The 17,257-nt window shown below is 45.3% G+C and overlaps 1 protein-coding gene across 16 annotated transcripts in view; it reads right to left on the bottom strand.

Annotated features, from left to right (window-relative positions):
• PPIP5K2 (diphosphoinositol pentakisphosphate kinase 2) overlaps nucleotides 1-17,257 on the bottom strand; it is an 83,127-nt gene that overhangs the window by 51,298 nt on the left and 14,572 nt on the right. For all 16 annotated transcript variants that reach the window (XM_039545518.1, XM_039545527.1, XM_039545525.1 and 13 more), the window contains 4 exons: nucleotides 15,739-15,934; nucleotides 14,883-14,973; nucleotides 7,023-7,108; nucleotides 77-231 (listed from right to left, as the gene is read on the bottom strand). In XM_039545518.1, the coding sequence (XP_039401452.1) occupies nucleotides 77-231; nucleotides 7,023-7,108; nucleotides 14,883-14,973; nucleotides 15,739-15,934 (528 nt within the window). The remainder of the gene's footprint in view (nucleotides 1-76; nucleotides 232-7,022; nucleotides 7,109-14,882; nucleotides 14,974-15,738; nucleotides 15,935-17,257) is intronic.

Here is a 17,257-nt window from a genome sequence, read left to right as displayed (position 1 = left end):
CTATAATAGAGCCAAGATTACAGTAATTCAGTACAAACTTTTTTTTTTAATGTTTTAAGTGTGGCAATTTCCTCACCTTTCGAAAAAGCCTCTGGCTTCCACCGCCAGCAGATGTTGGATAATAAATGTATACATTGTGGTCCTCGGCACTCACTGGCTTCTCTACAAACGGCTTTTGGAAAACTTCCCCATTGACCTCCACCTGGTCTTCTCCTTCAATCAAATTGCATTCTGGAGAAATGAGCACAAATTAAAGACGTATTAAGCAGTAAAGGTATATACAATAAAAGTCACAATTACTCACTTTCCAAAAATTAACAATTTATTATTAGTATCTTTAGTCTTCAGTTTAAGACAAGAAAAATATTGAACTATTGAAATTGAATCACCAATTTAAGTTCCTATAAATCATGTTTGGAGCAGTCATTCAAGGAAGGAAGCACTAGGAACAGACCCAGATTTGGCATCAGAACACCCACTGGTACAAACTGGGGATGAACCTCTACTCCATCTATTCCATCAGTGCTGGGCTGAGCCCTAAAACACTTAATAACCAGTGAACTATGGTGCACTGGTGCCTGCTCGTCACCCTCCTCTCCATAACTTAGCATCTCTCTGCCATCCCTATAGGTGCAGGAAGGGAATTCACTTTGTCTCAGGAGTATCTGTGTTTCTTCCCTGCAGGTCACTGGGAAGAACTTTCTCAGTGCAACAGTGATTTACAAGCATCATCTAGGCACAGAGAAAGAACACACCAGCATCTCTACCACCCCTGCTTCCTGGGTGGATTGATTTAAATCAAAGCAATTTAATTATGAGTTAAATGAGCATACATGAAATTGATTTAAATCACCAATTTTAATCACATTTTGCCTTTGTACTTTATTTTCCTAAAGAAAAGCAGATTTTCAATGGTTGGTATAATTTAGTACTTCTTTTTGCTACCCAGGAGGATATACTTTATCTATACACATTTATTTAAGCAATTAGATAATTTAACATATATTTATTCAGGTGCTTAATTGATCCATTTATTATGGCAGAAATTGGTGAGTGATACATTTCTTATGTACTAGATTGATTTTCTATTCATGGTTTGTCATTTGTGGACGGAAACTTGAATTCAATTAAAAATGTATAAAAATAGCATTTTAAAATTGTTTATTTGTTAAATAAAACTACCTTAAATGTGCATGATACATAAGAAGAATGAGTTTTTCAAAACATGTTTTACATTTAAAACTGACTGATCTGATTAAAAAAAAAGGATGCATTACCAATAGTTAGTGAACTGAACTGACTGTTTCTGGTCACCATGTCCTTCAAGATTTTAGAACTAATAGATCTCATCCTCTAAATCTCATTTATATTCATACAGTGGAAGAGAAAAATAAGCTTTCCTACTTCTTTAGCTCCCAATTGGTTTCTCAACTTTTGATTAACTAGTCGCTGAATTCAACTAACTGAAGAAACTGAACAAAGAAAATATTCTCTGCGCCTGCAGAAGAGGCTATTGCTATCAAAGACTGGTCTAGTGCATCAACAAACACTGGTTCCACATGCTTAGCTAGTGACTTCCACCAGTTTACTGGTCTGTCTTTTAAAACTTTGGCAGCAAATATGTATTGCCTGATTTTTTTTAAAATTTAATTTAAACTATTTTTGATAGATTATAGTACGTTTAGCTCTTAATGTGAGTTATGATTTCAAATTTAATTGAAAATAGTTTTAAAAGAAAAAATATTGTATTTTAATAAAAGATGCTATTAAGAAAAGATTTATTTTTAAATCACTGATCTTTTTTTAATCCAATCTGCTTGCCTCAGTCTCTCAATTTCAGGGAGAGAGAGAGAGTGAGCCAGCATCTGTGCTGCAACACCAGCTCATAACAATCCCCTTGGCATTACAGAACAGGGAAATGAACCATCATTGTCACATCCTTCCACACTGGGCAGAGCCAGCCTTGGTATATCAATGTTTTCTTCACCTTAGCATCTTTCCCCTCACCCTCTTATTTCAAGAAGATTCATATACTTGTACATAACCTCAAGAAATCATTCTGTCCCAAAGTGTCTGTTTAATCATCTCAAGCCAATCATGTTCACTGCCATATATTAGATTAGAAACCAACACTTAGATAGTATCAGAGGGGTAGTCTGGATGTCTGTCTGGATCAAAAAATCCTGTGGCACCTATAGACTAACAGGACTCTGCTGCATGATGAGCTGTGAATACCACACCATCTGAGAAGAAGAAGCATTCACCCACGTAAAAAAGCTGCTGCAGAACGCCTGTTAGTCTATAAGGTGCCACAGGATTCTTTGTTGCTAACACTTAGATAGAAATTCAGATTTTTGAGATAGAATTGTAGCATGCTATATAAGTTACCACCAATGAAATTAAAAATACAAAAGTCTTAAAATCTCTGAAACTAAATATTTATTAATGGAATAAACTGTACGACTGCATCATAATGGATATATAAACACGTGGCAAACGTTCAGTACCTTGTATTGCAATTTCCAACTGAATTGAGTTCACTTTTTTCAAGTTGCCAGCTACAGTATTTGCTTAAGCAGGCCGTGTGCAATTTCCTGGCTGTGGTTTGTAGATTACAAAGTTTATGATACAAGAGCTAGAATCTCATCAAAGTGAGTGCCTTTTTCTGAGGAGGAAAAAGGTGACGAAGAAATTCTGGTCTATCCAATTGTTTAAAATGTTTAAGGAAAGTTCAAAAGGAACTCTGAAACTTGATCTACCATCCAACCTTATTTCATTGCTCATATGCCTGATGTTACCACTGTAGTTAAATTACTGGACTCAAATGCAATACACAAGAAAAAGTGGGAACACAAAGAGACTTCAATAGTTAAATGGATGATGTAAGTAAGTGACTTTATGAAATATTTTTAAAGCAAGATTGTTTCTTTTACGGCTATCACAGCTACACTTGCATCTTCATTCCCTCTTCTCTCTCCCCTCCTCCGGCAACATCAGGTGTGAGAGAGTATTTGTCCATGTATATTAGAAGGATCCAGGTTCAATGTCTCTACTATAAATGTGATTAAGACTGAGGGCGTGGCTACACTTGCAGCTGTGCAGCGCTGGGAGTTAAAGCTGTCTTCGTACAGCTGTGTAGGGAAAGCGCTGCAGTGTGGCCACACTGACAGCTACCAGTGCTGCAGTGTAGCCACATTTGCAGCATTTGCTGCAGTGTTGGGAGTGGTGCATTATGGGCAGCTATCCCAGCGTTCAAGTGGCTGCAATGTGCTTTTCAAAAGAGGGGGGTGGGGTGGACTGTGACAGGGAGCGTGGGGGAGAGAGAGAGAGAGAGTGTGGATTTTTGGAGCCGACACTGTCAGCTCCCTGCCTTGCAAATTCCGACCACTTCCCCGACCCCTCATTCACTCTTAAATGTAATTAGCCTTCAGACCAGATAAGCAGCTGCTCCGACAGACTCCCTTCCCCTCCTCCCCCAACCCCGCCATGCTGTTTCTCTCCTCAAGCAAACACTAGCTATGGACATTCATCCCCCTGCCTGCCTCATTCACAGCAAACAGTAGCTGTGTTTGTTTTTTAGATAAGCAGCTCCGGGAGCCCCGAGTTCACAACAAAACAAAGAGAGGCATCATAACAAAACAAAGAGTTCTTTAGTTAAAAGCATTATGGGAAAATTCCGGAGGTCAGTTACAGCACAGTAAGATTAATCACTGTTTACACTGGCACTCCAGAGCTGCAGCACCAGCGCTGCAGTCGTTATTCCCCAGGCAGAGGTGAAGTACAGCCAGCGCTGTAGCCAGTGAGTTGCAGCGCTGTAAAGCCACCACCAGCGCTGCAACTCTCCAGTGTAGCCAAGCCCCTAATAGGCAAGGGACATCCATTTCTCCAAAAATTGATCTCTAATGGCCTTCCGGCCAAACCATCTTAGTGATATCAGTCTTGATATCCCATTAATCCACTTCAAATATCCCATTTTCTTTCAAGCTGCCCTTATATGTGGAATGCCTTTCCTGAGGCAAGATATCAGGCCACCAGTCTCTCCTCATTCAAATCCCTTTGACTTTCTATTGCAGTGACATGAAATACTGAGTCTATATACACACACACATCATTAAAAAAAAAAGCATACTTCCCACTAGCTTTTGCCAGGTTATCTTATTGCTCTAACTCCTGTCCATCTAGCTGTGTTATATTTTGTTATATTAAGTCTGAAGTTAGAGTGTCCCGTTGTATTATTTTAACAGTCTCTAATCTAGGGTACTTTGGCACTTTCTGAAATTCAGGTCTCTAACAGGAATCAAGTTAAGCTTCCAATTTTTGAGGTACCAATGGGTACAATTTTCCCAAAATGCCTCATTAACTTATGAGCCCCAGCCCTATTTTCAAAAGTGACTTATACTTCACTGAAATTCAGCTGAAAGTGATTGAGGCACTTTGAATGTTTTACTCAAAAATTACCAATCATTTTGGAAAATTCTGACCTATGCTCTCAGCTTGCCTTCTAAACGTCATAGTTTTTCCAGTTTTTATGAAAGACCATTCAACTTCCCTCCAAAGAGGAAATTAGTTATATTCACGGAACACAACTGTGGTATTTCCCTCAATCCCAATGTTCCCTAAACCCTTTTTTCTGGATTCTTTCTCAGTTTTAGATATAGCGTCTTACAAGACTTGTAACAAATTTTAGTTTTTATATATTTTTTTTAAAAGTATTAGGGAATCATCAGTAGGCCGACATGCAGTTAAGGATGCACTGAGATTTGCACTTCTAGTGAGAAAAACTTCTGTTTTTTTTGAAAAACAATGAATAAATCCAATTCCAAGGCAACAATCTTAAGCAGAGTGAATTTTCAGGACAGATGGATTGCCTCTCAAGGACTCAGACTTTAAGGACAGAAAGGACCATCGTAATCATCTAGTCTGACCTCCTGCAGACTGAAGGCATAGAACCTCACCCACCCTCTCCTGTAATAGACCCCTAACCTCTAGCTGAGTTATGGAAGTCCTCAAATCATGATTTAAAGACTTAAAGTTACAGAAAATCCATTTACTCTACTTTAAACCTGCAAGTGACCCATGCTGCAGAGGAAGGCAAAAATAAACCAAAAAAACAAACAAAAAAATCCACCCAAAGTCTCTGCCAATTTAACCCAGGGAGAAAATTCCCCCCCGACCCGAACTATGGGTTGGACCCAGAGCATGTCGGCAAGAACCACCAGCCAGACAGTTACACTTTCTGATCTCAAAAGGGTAGCCTTTCTTGCTAATTATCCCGTCTTCCATTCCTTGTAGGCTTTCTGCTTTCTCTTAATCAACTGTTTGAAATGCTTGCTTATCCAGTTTGCTCTGCAACCACTCCCTATGAATTTTTTTTCCTTGCTTGGGATGCAGACTTCCGATAGGTTCTGCAACCTTGACTTAAAGTAATTCCAAGCCTCCTCCACATTCAGATCCTTGAGTTCTCCAGTCCAGTCCACTTCCATAATTCTCTTAATTTTTAAAAGTTTTCCCATTTGAAATCAAGGGCCCTAGTTGCAGACCTATTGTTGTTTCTCCTTCCATTTTGTTTAAACTGATTTAGCTCATGATCCCTCAAACCAAGGTTGTCTCCAACCATCAGTTCTTCTATGAGGTCCTCAACTACCCATCAATACAAAATCTAAAATGGCATCACCTCATGTCGGTTTGGTGACTATTTGGTGTAGAAATCTGTCAGCTATCACATTAAGGAAAATCTAGGCCCTATTAGTAGTAGCATTTGTCATCTGAGCTATATCTGGAAAATTAAAGTCTCTCATAATCACACAATTCCCAATAGTATTTATTTAATTAAATATAGTCTCTATATTTTACAGATGGGAATTGAAGTACAAATAGTAGCACTTCCTTGCCTGACAGGTATGTTGTGAGTAGAAATACATTAGACTGTGAAGCATTCAGATACTTTAAAGATGAGGGTCATATAAATACCTTAGTTAGATCAACAGAAGCTTGGACAGCCTATTTTCATTATGAAGTTATTTGCATATTTGCCATAACTGTTGATGTTGACCCTTTTATCCCAGGAGCAACATCTTTGTTGTAAGTCTGTTGAAATGTTAATGCATTGACTGTGCAAGCTCTTTGGTACCAATTCATCCTTAGCACTCTCCACAACGACAGCCCTCAGCCAGCTCAAAATGTTAGCTCCTCCTACTGTCTCCCAGTATCTGTGCCCTGTGTGGTCTCATCAGGAGGCAGGGGGGCGGCACCAAAGCAAAGCAAAGCCTTGGGGGGGGGGGGGGGGGGGGGGGGGGGGGGGGGGGGTGTGCGTGCCCGCATGCCTGCGCATGCCTGCGCCCACCCCGCCCCGCCGCCGACCGGACCGCAGGCATGACTGAGAGGGGCCGCTCGGCCCGACCGGCTGCTGGACCGGGCAGCGCTGCGAGCCGCCGAGCCGCGCCGCCGACCCGCCGCCCCCAGCCCCGCAGCCGGCCTCGGGCCGCGTTCCCCCGCTCTCGTGGAGAGCCGCCATGTCATGGCTGCGGGTCGTCCGCGGGCTCCGGTGGGCCCCTGGCGGGGAGCTCAAGCGGAGCCGGGGGGGAGGGGACCCCGGGACCGGGGGGAGAGCGGCGCGGCGCAGCACACCGCGCTGCCTGGGGCAGCCTAATTTCTAGAGCCGCCCCTGGGTCTCATTATGTTGGGCTGAGGGAGACCAGCCAGCCAGACTTGGTAAAGTTATTCAGGATGGGACTGCTTCTGAGGGACGATGGCAAGTCCAAAATCTGTCAGAAGCACTTCCACAGCAGAGTTAAAAACTACATTTTGTAGGGAACTTTTGCTGTAAGCATCTGCTCCTCCCCATCTCCTTCCCCCTTGCAATGAGCAGGAAGTCATTGACTGAATTAAAGGAAAGGGGCACAGAAGTGGGTCCAGGCAAGCAGAGGGTTCAGAATGCTAAAGGTTACCATTCAAAATGTTTAACAAAATATTCCAAGTTGTAAAAACAGAACCTTAATAAGAAAGTTAGGAAAATCTGTTACCTTTGGGATTGTTTGGATCACGGTTCAGAATTGCATAACGAGGAAGTAAAATACCTTCAGCTTTGAGGATGCTATACACTTCTCTCCTAAAAGAAGAGCACAAAGGTTATCCAACCAAAGCAATAAAGTCTGAATATTTACATTTTATAGTCCATGAAACTCAAAGCTTACTTTATATAATCATAACTATCATGGTACTTTGTTCACGTATGCAGTGCTTTAAGGGATGTCTATTTAGACAGTTGCACTTCACACCAATGTCACTGAACCAGTTCGAATTGCAATGCCAACACTTTTAGTCTGTCACAAGACAGGAACAGCAGAATATGGAGAGACGTGCTCCATGCAAATGCAATTCCAAATTTGCTGAAATGCTTGTGCACTGTTGCAACAACTGTTGGTCATCAACTGGTAGGTGTCTGAAATTGTACTTTTTTTACTGTACAAAAGGCTCCAGTGTTTCTATACTTCATTAACTATTCATTTATTAATATTTGCTTTTCATGATGGAGAGAGAAAAGGTGGGTCAGATAATATATCTTTGATTGAATCAAGTTCTGTTGGTGAAAGAGACAAGCTTTTGAGCTACCCAGAGCTCTTCGCCAGGTCACAATGCAGACAGAGAAGATACTTTGGATGACAATGGGGACTCAGAACACTAACATCTGAACAGGCTTTTTCTTTGCATAAATGTTGTGGATAAAAACGTAGCAAATAAACCACATGAACTCTACAATCAAATAATGTTGTACGTAAGTATAACAAATAGTATATGAAATGTAATATCTGACTTTTTGGGACATCACTAACTTCTCCGTGCATTTCAGTGAGACTCGTCTGTTTAATACAGGGGTGGCCAAACTTTTTGGCCCGAGGGCCACATTGGGGAATAGAAATTGTATGGTGGGCCATGAATGCTTACAAAATTGGGGTTGGGGTGCAGGAAGTAGTGAGGGCTCCGGGATGGGGCTCGGGATAAGGAGTTTGGGGTGTAGGAGGATGCTCTGGGCTGGGACCAAGGGGTTTGGAGGGTGGGAGATCAGGGCTGGGGCAGAGGTGCAGGTTCCGGCTGGGGGTGCAGGCTCTGGGGTGGAGATGGAAATGAGAGGTTTGGGTTGCAGGAGGGTGCTACAGGCTGGGATCGAGGGGTTAGGAGAGCAGGAGGTGGATCAGGGCTGGGGAAGAGGATTGGGGGGCGTGTGGAGAGGATCAGGGCTGGGGCAGGCTCCAAGCGGTGCCTACCTCGAGTGGCTCCCAGAAGCAGTGGCATGTCCCTTCTCTGGCTCCTATGTGCAGCCAGGCAGCTGTGCATGCTGCCCCATCCACAGGCACCGCCCCTGCAGCTCCCATTGGAGCGCATAGGAGCCAGAGCGGGGCCATGCTGCAGCTTCCAAGAGCTGCGTGGTGCGGAACCCGTCCCTGCGCCCAGGCCAGAGCGCTGGAGCGGGGGGCCAACCCGCATCATGCAGCCCCGACCTTGTGCCCTGGCCGGAGTGGGGCCAAGCCACATGGTGTGGCCACCAACCCAGCGCCCCAGTCGGAGTGGGGCCGAGACGCATGGTGTGGCCACCAACCCAGTGCCCCGGCCAGAGCAGGGCCGAGACGCATGGTGCAGCTCGCTGTAGTTTGCCCACCCCTAATTTAATATAATTTCAGCTAAACTTCTCTTTGTTTCACAACCACTGTTTCACAATTACTATCTTGGCCTCTACCATTGCCAATATCTTTCAATGTTTGTCACTAAGTGTCTCGTGCAACGACAAAGTGAAATGCTCATGAAATAATACTTTGAGACTGACAGTAATTACAAATGTCTCCACAGAACAAAGCTGAAAGTAAAAAAAGTTAAACTTTTAATTAATTTTAAAAACTCAACATCAGGCTCTCACTGCTTGAACTTCACAGACTCAACTGGTGTGGGTAAGAGAAGGACATTAGGGACATATCTAAGCGAGATAAAAGACGGTTACTCATCTTTGTAACTGTTGTTCTTCGAGATGTGTTGCTCATATCCATTCCAATTAGGTGTGCGCGCGCCGCGGGCACGCTCGTCGGAAGATTTTTACCCTAGCAACACTCTGTGGGTCGGCTGGGTCGCGCCCTGGCGTGGCGCTACTATAGCGCCGGATATATACCCCTGCCGAACCAATGGCCCTTCAGTTCCTTCTTGCCGGCTACTCCGACAGTGGGGAAGGAGGGAGGGTTTGGAATGGATATGAGCAACACATCACTCTCACAGATCTTGGGAGACAAGCCAGTCCTCGCTTATAGACAGCCTCCCAACCTGAAGCAAATACTCACCAGCAACCGCACACCATACAACATAAACACTAACCCAGGAACCTATCCTTGCAACAAAGCCCGATGCCAGCTCTGTCCACATGTCCACATATGTTAGTCTTTAAGGTGCCACAAGTACTCCTGTTTTTTTTAGTTACAAAGGTAGTAACCGTCTTTTCTTCTTCGAGTGCTTGCTCATATCGATTCCAATTAGGTGATTCCCAAGCCTTACCTACGCGGTGGGGTCGGAGTGAGACGTTGCAGAATGCAAAACTGCTGAACCAAAGGCTGCATCGTCTCTGGACTGTTGAACCAATGCGTAATGTGAGGCAAAGGTGTGAATCAATGACCAGGTAGCCGCCCGACATATTTCCTGGATGGGGACATGGGCCAGGAAAGCGGCAGAAGAGGCTTGCGCCCGAGTAGAAGGGGCGTTGAGATGGCTAGCGGGAACGTGAGCCAATTCATAGCATGTTCGCATGCAGGACGTCACCCAACATGAGATCCGTTTGGAAGAGACCGGCATGCCTTTCATGCGGTCTGCCACCACTACAAAGAGCTGAGGCGAACGTCGGAAGGGTTTGGTTCTCTCTATATAAAACGCGAGAGCCCTACGGACATCCAAAGTATGTAGTTGTTGTTCCCGACGCGATGAGTGCAGGTTCAGGAAAAAAACTGGGAGGAAGATGTCTTGATTGACATGAAAGGCAGACACCACCTTAGGGAGGAAAGAGGAGTGTGGTCGCAGCTGTACCATGTCCTTGTGGAATACCATATACGGGGGATCCGCTGTCAAGGCCCGAAGCTCCGATACTTGTCTCGCCGAGGTGATAGTGACGAGGAAGTGATTCTTCCAGGAAAGGTACAGCAGCGAGCAGGTGGCCAGAGGCTCAAAGGGGGCACCCAAAAGCTTGGCTAGCACCAGGTTTAGATCCCAGGTAGGGGTTGGGCGTCTGACTTGAAGGTACAACCGTTCCAATCCCTTAAGGAACCTGGAAACTATGGGGTGAGAAAAAATTGAACGGCCACTTTCGCCTGGGTGGAAGGCAGAAATAGCTGCCAGATGTACCTTTATAGAAGAGACCGCCAGGCCCTGCTCTTTCAGGGACCAGAGGTAATCCAGGACCTGTCCGGGGACTAAGTTACTCTGAGCGCACCAGTGGGAGAAACGCTTCCACTTGGCGAGATGTCATCCTAGTGGAAGGCTTCCTACTTCCCAAGAGTACCTGTTGTACCGAGGCAGAGCAACGCAACTCAGATTGGCTCAACCACGCAGCAGCCATGCTGTGAGATGAAGGGATTGCAAGTCCGGATGGTGAAGCCTGCTCAAGTCCTGTGTTATGAGGTCCGGCCAGAGTGGCAGGGTGGCAGGGGAATCGGGTCTGCCACTGAGAGGTCGAACAACAGGGTATACCTGTACTGCCTCGGCCACGCTGGAGCAATGAGGATCAGGTGGGCTCTGTCCCTGCGGAGCTTGAGTAGGACTCTGTGAACTTGTGACTGGGAAGTCCCTCGAATGAGCCAATCATCGAAATACGGGTAGACGTGTACTCGACGACGCCGGAGGGAGGCGGCTACTACAGCCATGCATTTGGTGAAGACTCTTGGGGCCGTAGAAAGACCAAAGGGAAGCACCGTGAACTAGAAGTGTTGGTGGCTGACCACAAAACGGAGGTACCGTCTGTGCGGTGGATAAAAGGCGATTGGAAATACGCATCCTTCATATCAAGGGCGGCATACCAGTCTCCCGGATCCAGGGATGGGATGATGGTCCCCAGGGATACCATGCGGAACTTCAGCTTTATCATGAATTTGTTGAGTTCTCGCAGGTCTAGGATCGGTCGGAGACCGCCCCTTGCCTTGGGGATTAAGAAGCAGCAGGAATAGAACCCCTTGCCCCTCATGTCTTTTGGCATCTCCTCTATGGCTCCCAGGTTTAGGAGCGCCTGGACCTCTTGTAAGAGGAATTGCTCGTGAGAGGGGTCCCTGAAGAGGGACGGGTAGGGAGGGTGGAAGGGGGGTGCTGAAACAAACTGGAGGTGGTATCCCACTTCCACCATGTGGAGGACCCAACGATCCGAGGTCAGCTGGGACCAGGCAGGGAGGAAATGGGAGAGGTGGTTGAAGAAGGAGGGAGAAGGATCTGGCAGGGTAACTGGTGGGCCGTCCTCGGACGTCCCATCAAAAGTTTTGTTTGGGCCCCGTTGGTGGCTTACGGGGCACTTGACTTTGGGTTCCCTGAGGGCCAGACTGTGTCCGCCGATTCCCCCGTCACGCCTTCTGGTAGCATCCTGACGCTGTCTAGTCTGGTTGTAAGGGCGGTGTGGCTGGGGCTGGAAGGACCTTCGCTGGGTCACCGGCGTGTGCATACCCAGCGAGCGCATTATGACCCGATTGTCCTTCAGACTCTGCAACCTGGGGTCGGTTTTGTCTGAGAAAAGGCCCTGGCCCTCAAAGGGTAAATCCTGAATGGTCTGCTGCAATTCAGGGGGAAGGCCTGAAGCCTGTAGCCAGGAGATACGTCTCATTGTTACCCCGGACGCGAGAGTTCTGGCCGCCGAGTCCGCTGCATCCAGAGAGGCCTGGAGGGAGGTTCTTGCCACCTTTTTACCCTCTTCAAGTAGGGCCGTAAACTCTGGACGGGACTCCTGGGGAAGAAGCTCCGTAAACTTCCCCACAGACACCCACGTATTAAAGTTATACCGACTTAGGAGGGCTTGTTGATTTGCCACCCTAAGTTGGAGGCCCCCAGCCGAGTATATTTTACGGCCTAGGAGGTCCATGCATCTAGCCTCCTTCGCCTTAGGAGCTGATGCTTGCTGGCCATGACGCTCCCGTTCATTCACCGATTGGACAACCAGCGAGCAGGGAGGTGGGTGGGTGTAGAGATATTTGTACCCCTTTGAGGGGACCATATATTTCCTCTCTACTCCCCTAGCTGTAGGTGTAATTGAAGCTGGGGATTGCCAAATTGTGTCCACATTGGCTTATATAGTGCGGATGAACGGAAGAGCCACTCTAAGAGGTGCATCAGCTGATAAGATGTCCACGACCAGGTCCTCTATTTCAGCAACCTCCTCCATCTGCAAGTTCATGTTCTGGGCCACCCTCCTCAAGAAGTCTTGATGGGCCCTGAGATCGATCGGGGGAGGGCCTGAGGAGGCTGTTCCTGCTACCGCCTCATCAGGTGAGGAGAAGAGGCCTGGGACCAACGGGTCTTGAGGTGGGTCGTGGACTGGAGGGGCACCATCTGCATCAGGTGGAACCTCGGTGACTGCAGACTGAATTGGAGCCTCGTCCGTGCCCGCGGGGGGAAGGCGGCTCACTGTCGCCTCTGGTACTCGGTGTTCTGACGGGGCCGACCTTTGAGCCACTGATGGGGCACCTTGGGCCTGGTGGTATGCCCAAGGTGTCCAAAAGGACCAGGGATGAGGACCTTGTTCGTGGCTTTGTGTCTCTGGATAATGGCTGGGAACAACAGAGTCACGTTCCTGATGGTAGGATGCACTACCAGCCTGAGACAATACCGATGTGTGTCTCGAAGGCCACGGTGGTGCCGAGAGACCCTGGGAGGACGCCACTGTTCTTGACGCTCGATCCCGGGGCGGTACCGGGGAGTGGTACCGGGCATGGCGGTACCGCGAGCGAGACCGGGACCTTCTACCATGCCGGTGCTGGGAGGTCGACCGGGATCTCGAGTCCCTGCGCCGGGAGGGACTGCGGGACACACGGCACCAAGATTGGTGCCGAGAGTGGGATCGGTGCCAGGAGTATCTGTCCGGTGAACGAGATGTTGAACGTCGCCGCGAGTGCGACTGGTACCGCGATGGAGAGCGGTGCCGGGAGCGGGAACAGTGTGATCAGGAGCGTCTCCGAGACTGTGATCTGGAATGATGCCTCTCCAGTGGACTGACGGAAGGAGGCCTTATCAGGGCCGGCTTGCTGACGGATTGAACAACCCACACTGGCGGTGCCGGGGGTTGAGGATGTATCGGCTCCGTCATAGCAATGAGCTCTCTTGCCGTAGAGAAGGTCTCCGGCGTAGAAGGGAGAGCGAGCTCAACCACAGCATGAGCCAGGGAGCTATCTGGCACTGGACTCAACGGCCCTTGTGGGACCGGAATTGACAGTGCCGCGCTAGGTGGAGCTGCCATCTGCGTTGCCGGTGTTGACTGTGCCGCAGTGGATGCCGGTGTCCAATGAACTGACTTAGACGAGCGCTCCTTCTGCGAGGCTAGGGTCAGAGCACTATGGCGTTTCCCAGTCGGGGAAAGGGAGCGGTGCCGGGGAGTCGGTGCTGGTAGAGGTCGGTGCCGGGGCTCCTTCTCGGTACTGGAGTGATCCGGTGCCGAAGGGGCGCTCCTCACCGAGGCAGTCTGTTGGGCACTCGGTACTGGTGCTGCAGGACTAAGTGCCGACTCCATGAGGAGCTGCTTCAATCGAAAGTCCCGCTCCTTCTTCGTCCTTGGTTTGAATGACTTGCAAATGCGGCACTTGTCCGTAAGGTGGGATTCCCCTAAGCACTTGAGGCAAGAGTCGTGGGGATCCCCTATTGGCATCGGCTTCTGGCACGCCGAGCACGGTTTGAATCCCGCTGCCTTGGGCATGGGCCCGCACCAGGTCGGAGGAAAGGGGCTAATCCCCGATCCCCCCTTCAACTATATACACTCACTATAAATATAAGTACTAAAACTAACTATAACTACAAGAACTCGAACTATAAACACAGTAAAGAGTAAAGAACTACAAGAAGCTAGGGATGTGGAGGTCAGCAAAGCCGCGCTCCACAGTTCCAACCACCGTCACGGGCGGTAAGAAGGAACTGAAGGGCCGTTGGGTCGGCAGGGGTATATATCCGGCGCTATAGTGGTGCCACGCCAGGGGGCGACCCAGCCGACCCACCGAGTGTTGCTAGGGTAAAAATCTTCCGACGAGCGTGCACGCGGCGCACGCAAACCTAATTGGAATCGATATGAGTAAGCACTCGAAGAAGAACTTGTGATTACTATTTCGACTGCAGTAGTACCCACTATATGCTAAATCTTACCAAACTGAGAAAGGCACTGCCCCTACTCCATTCTACTTTCAGGACTGTAAACAATTTGAGGCAAAAATTGTCTTTTACTATATGTTTGTACAGAACCTAGCACTATGAGGTCCTGACCTAGACCAGACCTCTAAGAGACACCACAACATAAAGCAATAAATAATTCTAAAGGACTGATCAAAAGCAGTACAGTCCAATTCCAGATTAAGGTCAACAAGATACACCTATCTATTATTTACTAGTCATTTGTTTTGTAATTTACTGTCTTCTACATGTATGTAAGAACATAAGAACATGTGTGCGTATATACACACACACACACACACATACACATACACACAATATTTTTGAGATAGTGTCAGCCAGTATATTTACTAGACTGCTGTAGAATGATGCATATATTAGTGGTGTCATTGTGATGACAATCCCAAGATATTACCAGTATTTCACAGTCTTAAATAGTTATTTTATTTGCTGATTTTCAGTAAAATAGAGCTGAAGTGGTTTATATCTGATTTGTGGTTATTACTTACCTGTCTTGTATGTGATACTGCATATTCAAGTCATTGATTACAAATGGATTCCTGAGTTTTGCATAGGCAACTGCTTTGTCCAGTGGAAATCCTAAACAAGGTTTATTAAGGAATATATATTAACTTACTAGTGTCATGTTTAAGTATTTGGGTAAAAAAAACCCTTCAATTTCAATATTATACATATGACCTGAATGAGTAGAGGGTTTTTTTTTTTTAAATGTTTTAATCAGTGTGATCTATAGCTGAACTGGCCTATGCACAAAAGTCAGAGTAGCCTAGTAACCCAGTAAATCAAGTTAGACTATTAGAAAACACCTTTTCCTCTGGCTCCTTGCCCTTTCGTTCCAACCATTAGAAAACTGTGTTCTACATCTCTAGTCACTGAATACTTTAGTATTTTGCCAGTGTACAGAGGAGAGAGGTAGAGGGATGTGACTATCCAGAATGAACATTGTTTCTTCTAGAGAAAGATTCCTCAAGAGATGTACAAAAGTATTTCTTTAAGTGAGAATGGTCCTGTGCTTACTGGGGTGAGGTGAACAAATATATTTGATAGCTTAATAAGTAAATGTTATTTGTCTGGTCAGCAACTAGATTTCAAATGCCACAGCAGACTAGATGATCCCAAACATTTAATACAATAATATTTTAACGCTGTAATAGCTGAAATACTAAAAGCTGGGTTTAAAATATTATAATTGTGATGTTATTTTTTTTCAAATACCCAAAACAAAAAGCCCCTAGAGACTGCTAACTTGTAATTTGGCTAAATATTCAATTAAAAGAATAAAAAAAAGAGGCTAAAATGAAGTTTAAAAGTGAGAGGTTCATGCTACTACTTGGAAAGCTTTACCTTTAGAATGAAAAGAAATGAGACAGTCACATAAAGGCCAGTTTTCTACAGGTTCATTCAAAATGACATCCTCTTCAAATATTACCACTGTGATGTACTTAAACATGGAGAGGCGTTCCAGAATTTCGTTCATTGGTTTGGACTTGGATTTCTTTGCCATGGAACATATCCCAACCACAATCAGCCTTTCTGGTGGCTAACACAAAAAATAAAGTTAGTAAGAGTTAGTGGTGTTGGGTTTTTTTGTTTGTGGTGGTAAGGAGAGTGATTAAGTATTCCCAGGGTACAATAAGTGCTTAACTAGCCAATGAACAGGAACATTATAGTCCAATCCAACATTTGTAGATATTACTTTTAAATTATCATCTACCAATTTGCAATATTAGATGTTCACAAAAAACAGTGTTTGACAATTTGCCTTACTATTGCCACATGAAGAATGACTTGACAAATTGTCAGCAGCACTAGCGTTGATATAAGTTCTGATGCACTAATGCACACTTATGAATATTGTTATGAGTGCTTTTCTCAGGCACAAATTTGAGAGAATCAAAAACTGAGCTGTGAATGTCAAAACCAAATGAGATTATGTAGAAGAGTCCCCTGGAAATTAATGTAAACAATTTAGACATACCTAGAAGCCCCAAACCTCCTTTTATTTTATTACACACTATTGTTACAAATAAAGTAGGATTATTGTAACAGATTAGAGAAAAATCTCTCTCTAGTTTTTCTGTTTACTTTGTGCATTTCAAAACACCTCCTGTATAGCCAGTTTCATAGTCTCTCTTTATATTGGTTTCTCCTTTTTTGAGTGGATCTTTCAAACAGCAAAGGAGGAAAGCAAATTTTTTAGAGATAAGAAAATGTGACAATTTTAAGTGGATTTATTTAAATGTGTAGTGTGCCACAAATATATCAAAAGCCAATGCAGTTCAAGTTATCAAATGCTATTGGATGCTTAGTTTGCCTTTCCTAATTGATTTTAACTGTGCAGCCTTATGATGCATTAACAGTGTATTGCACTTCGCTTATAAGCAGACATGCTCACAATCAATTAAAATGTAGTCTAGTGACCACTTCCTGGAGAAGTCAAGTTATGCATCTTCTAGTATTATTTTGAAGCAAAGGCTGAGCTGAGAACTGTAGTTTTAAAAAGAGTTATTGCATAATGATTTAGATATAGTAGCTCTTGCTTTGCAGTCTATCAGTCAAGCTAAGATGTTAGCAAATACACCAACTGTAACTCCAAGCTCAGAACCTTCTGAAAGACCACCTATGGTATTCTTTAAATAAATAAATAATTTTTAAAAACAAAAACAAAAAAAACCCTACTTCCTTGTGTATTTCTAGAGACCAGTGTAAGAAACAACAGGATAGTGGAAAGGTGGCAGTCAATTACTGGAAAATGAGGAGTAATTGAGGGAATGAAAAAAATCTTACTTGTTTTCCATCCACTACCCTACCATGATAATCATGAGTGACCATGCGATCACCCAAATATCAATTTTAGATCACT

Source organism: Mauremys reevesii, linkage group 6 (genome assembly GCF_016161935.1).
Source record: "Mauremys reevesii isolate NIE-2019 linkage group 6, ASM1616193v1, whole genome shotgun sequence".
In the NCBI taxonomy this organism is placed as follows: Eukaryota; Metazoa; Chordata; order Testudines; family Geoemydidae; genus Mauremys; species Mauremys reevesii.
This window is presented reverse-complemented; position numbering and strand designations above follow the sequence as displayed.